We start from the raw sequence: 9547 nt of genomic DNA on the forward strand, positions 1-9547 counted from the left end.
AGAAGTTGGTTCAGCCCATGTTTTTATGTAAAAAACAACAAAATGTATGCTTATGGGATATCTTTGATACATTGTGTCTTTGCACAATATCAGGCAGCCATATGGAAATGCTCAATAAGGTGATGTAAAAATCAACTCGAAATTCAACCCACAGATTAGCCTATTGATTAGGAAATTATGTATATCAATGTAGTGGATAAGGAAAGGGTAGCCACACAGACATCCAAGAGTATGCTAAAATGTCTGGTGCAAACATTAAGGGACAGTAAATTAGCTACTCCATGTGCATGTTCTCAGCATGCATCATATTCTTTTGTGGATCATGATCTGATTGGTAGTATCTAAAATGAAGAGGAATCTATTTCGATGCAGGCCATGTAGGATGAGTATGACTCAATCCTAAAAAATGATCCTTGGTATTTGGCAGATTTACCTTATGCATAGTATAAAGGCCACTAGTACAAAGTGGGTTTTAAAACTTAGGCATAAGACTAATGGTAGCATTGATCTTTTTATAAGGTAAAGCTTATGCTAAGGAGAAGGGCATGGATTATATTGACACCTTTACACCCACATCTCGTATGACTACAATTAGGTGTATTATTGCATTGGTAATGTATCATGGTTTGAATGTACATTAGTTGGATATCAAGACTGCCTTCTTGAATAATGATTTACATGAGAATATTTATGTATCTCAGCCTCATGGTTTTGTTGAGAGAAGAGGCAAGAGTCTAAAGTATGCAGGTTAGGAAAAGCTTTATGTGGCCTTAAGAAGGCTTCTAGAGCATGGTATGAGAAAATAAATGCATACGGGGTTGTAAATAGTTTTGCAACAGTCCAACTAAGAGCACCCTCTATGTAAAGAGTAGTAAAGTTTGTTTTTTGGTCATCATTTTATACGATGATGACATGCTATGTTTGGAGGCTCGAATGAGGTCCTTGAGAAGATTTCAGCCTTCAAGGTTGAGTTATATATATCATTTAAGATGACAGATTTGGGCTTGTTTCATTGTTATTTGGGCATCATGTTGCATAAAACATGATGATGATATTGTGATGTTACAGTCAAAGTATATACAAAGACTCAAAATGGGATGGACTGGGATTGGCAAGTTTGAATGGGATAAACTAAGACTAGATGAGTTACTAGCCCTAGTGTTTCCCATTTTACCAAATTTATATATATATATACAGAGTCAGCATAATCATCAGAATAACTGTCGATATAAGCGTCTGTGTTTACTAGAGTCTATAATAACATCGATATATGTGTCAATATATTCATATTTTGATGCACATGTCGACGGTCATTTTGATAATTATACTATTACATTACCAATGTGCTCACTTTTCCTTATGCCTATATTATTGACAGTCCTGACAACACTTGTATAGATGACATACCGATGATGGGAGAGGCCTTGCAATTTCCCCTTGATCAATGCTCATTCTCACTCTTCACAACATTTGTCTAAGGTCTGCATATTATCAATTTATATGCTTTCTTGTATTGGTCATTAGTAATTATTGAAAATTTAGTATAACTAATTTTAGCTTCATAATTTTTACTTTTTTTCTCAAGCTAGTATACATGCAAAGAATTTAGACTACATCGTTTATTGGTTTCTCACTTTTTCCATATAAAATAATGACCTTGTTCCTCAATGAAAATATATTTGTTTCTTCTTATAATTAACCTTTATCTAACCATTATATATATATATTTACACTTCACCTTACATTAATCTTTTAGAAAAATAGAGTTCAATATAAATCTTTTCAAACTTAGGTCCTTGTACAACCCATTACATCATCATGGGAGCATCCATATCCTTTTTTTATTTTTAATTTCATCATTGTTGTAAATGCATGAAAACACACACACACACACACACACACACACACACACACACACACACACACAACACATGCACACACATGCACACGTATGACACATGCATATCACATGCATGTGCACACACATGCACACACATGCACACACATATGCACATGCACATGATCATGTACAACACACACACATGGACACACATGCACACACACACCACATGCACATGTACACACATATTGCCTACCACACACGTGTGCACATGCACATGCACGTGCACGTGCATGTGTACATGCATGTGCACACACACATGCACACATACACTCACATGCTACATGCACGTGCGTGCGCGCATACACTCACACACACAATTACATGAAATTCTTGCTTCTATGATTAGAATACAATTTCTTTGGCCCTTATCTTATCGCAATAAGGCCCAGCAAAGTGAGTTCAAAGATGCTACTCCAATCTAAGTGGTTGGAGCTTTTCGCAAGGATTATAATTGCTTCTAAGAGGTGTCCCTTTACTGTAATTCTAGTGTTATTTTCACAACAAGATAATAATAACTAATTATATAGATGAAGTTAAAGGGCCTAGGAATCATTAATTGATATGCAATAATGCATAACATTTATAAAGAATACATATTAGATATTACTATTACTATTGTTTTTATAAGGTTTGAGCTTGAAACGTTTATAATATAAGGGAAACTAAATGAGGTCAAGTTTTTATAATTACTTCTACCATCAAGTAATCATGTCTAGTGTTAATATAGTTTTGGTGTCATTGGCCTTTCATAATTTGAGTTAGGTAAACTCTTATTCACCATATCACATCCACAACTTCAACATTTGGTGATTGCAAATTGCTATGTGGATTGGATTCAACAAAGAAAGATTAAAGTATTGGATGAGGCAAAATAATGTGCAGAAAAAATGAGAGGGTAATAGTTGTGGTGTAAGGGTGGGCTAAAGAAACCTTAAAAGTAAAAATATAAATTCATAGTATTGAACTCTAGAGAATAATGCATCATTAAAAGGACAAAAAGACTATGGAACCTTTAAGAATATTGCCTACAAGAATGATTAGAGAGACCATACACATGTTTCAAGATGAAGCATTTATCTAGGTGTAATGTCAAATATAATAATCTAATAACTGGAGGAAGAGGATGTAAATACAATCTTCAAAGACATGCTTGTTGTGTGATGACCAAAAAGAAAATAAACAAGAAGGTGTAGTTTGTGGCTGTAAGTATAAAGTTTGTGATAACATGGTTGTCCCACATGATTCCTTTTCCACTAAGTTCATGTTTCAACCTCTACAATCAACAACGGAAGTACTTTTCCACTTGTGTGGGTTGAGGAGTAGGGCTCTTGAGGGGTGCCATTATCACTACCAACCATATGAGGACCCACCCATATGGGGAGAATGCTGGAAGGGAAGGGCAAGATGAGGCTATGGCGTAAACAAGGTCCATGTGAGAGAGAGAGAGAGAGAGAGAGAGAGGCTATGGTGTAAACAAGGTCCATGAGAGAGAGAGAGAGAGTGTGTCACGCTGATAAGAGAGCAACGCAAGCAAGGCGTAGGTTTGGGAGTCTCAAGAAGCGTGGGAAGGTGTAATTCAAAATGATTTTCTAGGCGAATAAAATATCAACACCATTAATCTGATTAGTATAATTACAAAAGTATCAACTCGTTGGACTAAAGGTCAACCTTGAGAGGTGAGCAGGCATGCAAGATGGAGACGGGGGACCAGAACCAACTCGGTTTTACCAACCTGCTCTTGGACAAAAAAAGAGAGTCGAGTTCACACCTTAAGCTATGTGGGTTTTTTTTGCGTATTAGACTTGCCACCAGTGTCCTACCCTCTCCTACCTCACTAACTAGTCAGTTGATGGAGCACCAACCCCCATAACACACACACACGCGCGCACACACAGACACACACACACACATTTTTGCAACGTGATTTTATTATTATTATTTTTCCATAGCGTGAGTGACAATACCACCCTTCACTTCTATTTCTTCATGTTTTCTGAATCCTACATTCGCCTAGAATGTCCTATGCAGTAGTGCCTCCGCTTGCTTCTCTCCTTCAATCATCAACTACTACTGTCCTTCGTACGTATTTGCGTCTTGTCTTGCACAAGTTGTCTCCATACCTTACTCTACCACACCATTAGATTGCTTGCCATCCTAATGCAGTATTTCTCCTTCCACAATTTGTGCTCCCCTTGCTTAGAGTGTGGTTCACTTCTTGTTGCGACATCGAGCTCCCTTTAGCACTCAAAACTACTACCCCTCAAATGTCTTGGGGTCTTAGCGGAAGGGCAATGACAAGCCAGGCCAATTAACAGCGCATTATCATTTGAAGAAAGCCTTCTGCTGCACCGCTATCCTCACCTGCAGCACCCCAGCCCAATTCCTACATCTTGTATTTTGTCTTTCGTAGCTGCTAGGAACCTCTTAACTGGTGTTCTTTTGCATTGCACAACTACCACATCTTGGATATTTTGGCATCTCTTTTGAAACTGATCCACGCTCTGGACAACAATCTCTGTGTCCCTTGCATTGTAGATAATTATAGAGAGAGAAGGGCGCCATAAAGGCTACAAAAGAGTTCTTAAGGTCATCAAATGGCTCCTCCGCATCAAGATGCAGTCATTACCATGCCAACTCCTGATCACTCTGGTGGAAACGTTGGCATTGATAGCAACGATGTTGGCGCTGCAGCTACCTGCAAAGCTGCTACAAGCTACTTGTTCCGATCCAAGCTCCCAGACATCTTCATACCAAACCATCTCCCCCTGGCTCAATACTGTTTGGAGCATGCAGGCGAGTTCGCCCAGAAGCCATGCCTGATCCAAGGCACCACTGGTAGGACCTACACTTATGGAGAGGTGGAGCTCTACTCTAGAAGGGTGGCCTCTGGGCTGGCCAAGGTAGGGTTAGGGCAAGGGGAGGTGGTGATGCTGCTACTGCCCAATAGTGTTGAGTTTGTGCTTGTGTTTCTGGGGGCGACTGTGAGGGGCGCAGTGACTACAACATGCAATCCGTTCTACACGACGGGGGAGATAGAGAAGCAGGTGAAGGGGTCAGGGGCTAAGCTCATAGTCACGCAGTCAGCCTACACAGAGAAGCTGGACAGCATTATCACTGATCATCAAGTGAAAGTGATGGTTATTGATGAGGTTCCTACCGATAGAGTTGAATATCTTCACATCTCGGCTGTGACGGAGGCGGACGAGGGGGCGTGTCCGGGCGTGGATATACACCCAGATGATGTCGTGGCGTTGCCGTATTCGTCAGGGACCACTGGTTTGCCCAAGGGGGTGATGCTGACTCACAGAGGTTTGGTGACAAGCGTGGCGCAGCAGGTCGACGGGGAGAACCCTAACCTGCACTTGAAGGCGGAGGACGTGGTGCTGTGCGTGCTGCCCATGTTCCACATCTACTCTCTCTCCATTGTTCTCTGCTGTCTGAGAGTCGGCGCCGCCATTGCCATCATGCCCAAGTTCGACATCGTGGCCCTCCTCGAGATAGTGCAGAAGCACCGAGTGACAGTGGCCCCCTTGGTCCCCCCCATCGTCCTGGCCCTCTCCAAGAACCCCCTCGTCGACAAGTACGATCTCTCCTCCATCCGCATGCTCATGTCCGGTGCTGCCCCCCTCGGCAAAGACCTCGAGGACTCCTTCAAAGCTCGCGTCCCCCATGCCATCATTGGCCAGGTACGTGTGATCACTCTCATCTCGTTCCTTGGTCGCCAAAAATTAACAAACCTTACAAAATAAGTCAAACTTCACTTCATACATATATATTTTCAATGGCTCCGTTAATGCAAGAAGTAGAAGAATTCCCCCCAAAAAATTAACCACGAGGCACGTCAATTCTTATCCATCATCCCTTGTGCTCACAATTTCCTACTAATTTGATCTAAACATCATTGACATGAGCTTGTAGAATGCTCATAATCCCAATTGGAATTATGGGGTTTCTCTACTCCAAATGCCCAAAATTTCGAGAATAAAAGGGATCACACAAATAGAAAAGTAGACCATGGAAGGCATGAGAAAAAGAGCCACTCTTTGAAAAGGTTTTCCCTATGGTGATGATTCAATAGAACCCTCATCCTTTTAAACATAAAAAGAGCATAGAAAGGCCTTCAAACACACTAAAATTGGCAAGACAACCATTGTTAAAGGCCATAAGAGTTTTTGGAAAGAATTGTCACTATGTCTACCTTTGCAAGGGAAGCTTAGAAATCTATCATTTTACATGTTTCACTTCTCTCTCTCTCTCTCTCTCTCTCTCTCTCTCTCTCTCTCTCTCTCTCTCTCTCTCTCTCTCTCTCTCTCTCTCTTCCCCCTCACCCTCTCCCCCAAGAGAGTTTGCCTGCCTTTCATCAACTATAACTTACACAACTCTTGTTTTTTTAAAAAGAAGACTCTTATTGAGAAACTCTCTCTGTGCCCCCCTCCCCCCCCATCCGGTCCCCAAGAGAGTTTAAATGCCTTTCCTCAACTTTAACTTACACATCTCTTCTTTTTTAAAGAAGACTCTTATTGAGAAGTCTCTTTTCTCTCATTAAATCTCTTGGATTTCTTTAAAATCTAGCTAAGAACATGTAGAATCATGGAATAGATTATGACACGACAACTTCCACTTAAATAATCAAATGGAGAGGATAATGATATTTAGATATATTTGGGTAAAAGAATATGGGCTCCAAAGAATACTGATGAGAGCATTCCAAAATGATATAGGTAAATAAAAAAGAAAAAAATTTACTCATCATGTCGATTAGCCTTTTATCACATTAAGTAAACCTGTTTTCAATTTCATTACTAATATATATGTATTTGGTTAGATGAATCATAAACTTCAATGATGCCATATAAATATTGATGAAACTAAGGCCACATCAAGTAAAACTTACATAGCCAATTCAATAATTTTTTTAGTGCTCCATTAGGTGAGAGAAGAAAGTCTATTGTAAAAACAAAATGAAGACTTTAAGTGTATCTTAGGAAGACTGTGAAAACAAAATGAAAACTTTGAGTGTCTCTTAAGAAAATGTAGGAGCCCTTAGCAGATCAAGTATTACAAGATTTAGCCTGATAATACACCAACATATATCAAGGCCGATTACGCATGCTTAAGTCCACCACCAAGGCTACATACATACACACGTGCACGCATTCGTTGATGTGTAAACACTTACATACATAAACACAACTCTGTGTGCGCGCGCACAAGCATGCACGTGGGCGCACACAACTCTGTGCGTGCACGCGTGTGTGTGAGAGGCATTCAGCTGTGCACTAATAAACGATGTTGATGCTGTAGGGCTATGGTATGACAGAGGCAGGCTCTGTGTTGTCCATGTGCCTAGCTTTTGCAAAGCACCCATTTCCGGTGAAGTCAGGATCGTGTGGAACAGTGTTGAGAAATGCAGTGGTTAAGATCATTGACCCCGAGACAGGGGCGTCCCTTCCCCATAACAGACCCGGAGAGATATGCATAAAGGGCTCTCAAATCATGAAAGGCAAGTTCAATAGGGTTTGCAAATCAACCTCTTAATTGTGCGCTTATTTATAATCTCGGTCTGCCCTCCTCTTTGATATAGCAGGTTATATCAACGATAGCATATCCACAGCCAATACGATTGATGAGGAAGGATTTTTACACACGGGGGATATCGGCATTATTGATGATGATGAGGAACTGTTCATCGTAGACCGGGTTAAGGAGATAATCAAGTTTAAAGGCTTTCAGGTATGGAGAGAGAATATAGAGTTAATGAGAAGAAGAGTTAATCCGACGACTGCGCTTTGATGATCAGCAATCGAATTAACGTAGCTAATTATTATTTGTTGATCATCCAATTATGGTTTGCTTGCTAGGTTCCTCCTGCGGAGTTGGAAAGCATCCTCCTCTCTCACCCTGGTGTTGCAGACGCGGCATGCGTTCCGTATGTATTATTGTTGCTTTTCCGCAAATCATTATGGATGGTTTGACGAGAACGTTTCACGTGAAGTCTGAGTTTCCACCTTTGTTATTTTCAGCCAGAAGAACGAAGCAGCAGGGGAGGTGCCGGTGGCCTTCGTTGTGCCGGCCGACGGGACTGATCTGAGAGAAGGCGAATTGAAAGAGTTTGTGTCCAAGCAGGTGAGTTACCCCACCAACAGTTTGAAACATCATTAACAACTTCTAATGTATTTTGATTAGGTGACCTATTATATAAATGCTACCTAGTCCAATAGTAGTAACTAATTGCATATCACCAACTCCTAATGTATGTTGATTAGGGTGGTCTTTTTAAATGCTACCTAGTATTAAACTAAATGGGCACACCATCAACTCCTAAATTCTAATGTGTGTTGACTAGGTGGTCTTCTACAAGAAACTCCACAAAATTATCTTTGTGAATCACATTCCCAAATCACCCTCAGGCAAGATTTTGCGCAAAGACTTACGAAGGCGATTAGAGGAGGGCAAGCTTGCTTGAATTCTTGTGCTCATCATCAACAAGAGGGACCAAACTTCATTGGAACTTTAATGACGAATACTAAGAACCAAGAACATCCCACTAGTACTCGAGGATGGTTGATTATGTCGCGTGCTTCTTCTAGACACATTAATATAATCAAATAGAGCATATCAATATTTGTGCTCTAATCTTCCGTGGATGCTCTGGCATGGCCTAATATTTGTAAACAAACCTGATTCCAATAAGGCCCATAAATACGAGGGCTCACTTTGAAATTGTTATAATGTGCACACACTTCTTGCACACGCTATGTAAATGGTTCGAACCATGAATGATGTTTCTAATAGTAAGAGAAGGCCTTGTAGAATCACATGGTAGTAGTTATAAAGGAATGGCCTTCAGATGCATAAATTCTTCCAAAAGGATTAAATATTTCCCCCTTACTTTTGGTAGTAAGGAGTTCACTACAAAATGTGTGAGTATTTAAACCATTTGAATGCTTATAATTGAAATTTCCATGCAAGTCGAGTCCATTAAGATGATAAGTTATAGTTTGAACCACTATAGGCTTTTGAGCACAAATCATCAACAAGTCCATTAACATCATCCCACTTATCCAAAAGCTTCTTTGTAAATCTTACAACATACATAACAATATTGATTAATGAATGTGAGAGGCTTCAAGTTTCACTAAATCATCATCTTCCTATTCTTTTTTTAGATCAAATACAGAATACCTTGTATGTCATATTCTAGTCTCGTGTTTATCTCTTTCCTTATAAATCCTTGTAAATCACAACCCTTTTCTTGTACATCACAACCCTTCAAGTTTCAATAAATTATCATCTTCTTTCTTCCACATTCTCTCCTCTATGTTAAAACAATGAATTTGTAAATATCTGCTTTCCCGTGGATGTGTTCTCTCTCTCTCTCTCTCTCTCTCTCTCTCTCTCTCTCTCTCTCTCTCTCTCTCATAAATCACAAACCTTTTATGAATCCTTGTACATCACAACCCTTTTCTTCCATATTATCTCCTCTTTGTTAAAACAATGATATCTGCTTCCCCTTGGATGTGTTCTCTCTCTCTCTCTCTCTCTCTCTCTCTCTCTCTCTCTCTCTCTCTCTCTCTCTCGTTCACTATGTGTGTATGTCTGTGTGTGCGTGATGTTCTATGCATAATATTCTTGTGCTTGTGG

The 9547-nt window shown here is 40.1% G+C and overlaps 1 protein-coding gene across 1 annotated transcript; it reads left to right on the plus strand.

Annotated features, from left to right (window-relative positions):
- The first annotated feature begins 3678 nt into the window (after nucleotides 1-3678).
- On the plus strand, nucleotides 3679-8626 carry LOC147624097 (4-coumarate--CoA ligase-like). The gene is made up of 6 exons (XM_086820754.1): nucleotides 3679-5589; nucleotides 7208-7406; nucleotides 7491-7636; nucleotides 7765-7832; nucleotides 7927-8029; nucleotides 8250-8626. The coding sequence occupies exons 1-6, from the start codon at nucleotides 4498-4500 to the stop codon at nucleotides 8367-8369; spliced, it is 1728 nt and encodes a 575-aa protein (XP_086676880.1). The 5' UTR covers nucleotides 3679-4497; the 3' UTR covers nucleotides 8370-8626.
- The last annotated feature ends 921 nt before the right edge of the window (nucleotides 8627-9547 follow it).

Source organism: Cibotium barometz, chromosome 26, assembly GCF_041138505.1.
Source record: "Cibotium barometz isolate CiBa-2024 chromosome 26, ASM4113850v1, whole genome shotgun sequence".
Classification (NCBI taxonomy): Eukaryota; Viridiplantae; Streptophyta; class Polypodiopsida; order Cyatheales; family Cibotiaceae; genus Cibotium; species Cibotium barometz.

Coding starts and splice junctions, on each gene's coding strand:
- LOC147624097 (XM_086820754.1), top strand. CDS start 4,498: ATGGCTCCTCCGCATCAAGATGCAGTCATTACCATGCCAACTCCTGAT. Junction 5,590..7,207: donor CCCATGCCATCATTGGCCAG/GTACGTGTGATC, acceptor TTGATGCTGTAG/GGCTATGGTATGACAGAGGC. Junction 8,030..8,249: donor AAGAGTTTGTGTCCAAGCAG/GTGAGTTACCCC, acceptor TGTGTTGACTAG/GTGGTCTTCTACAAGAAACT.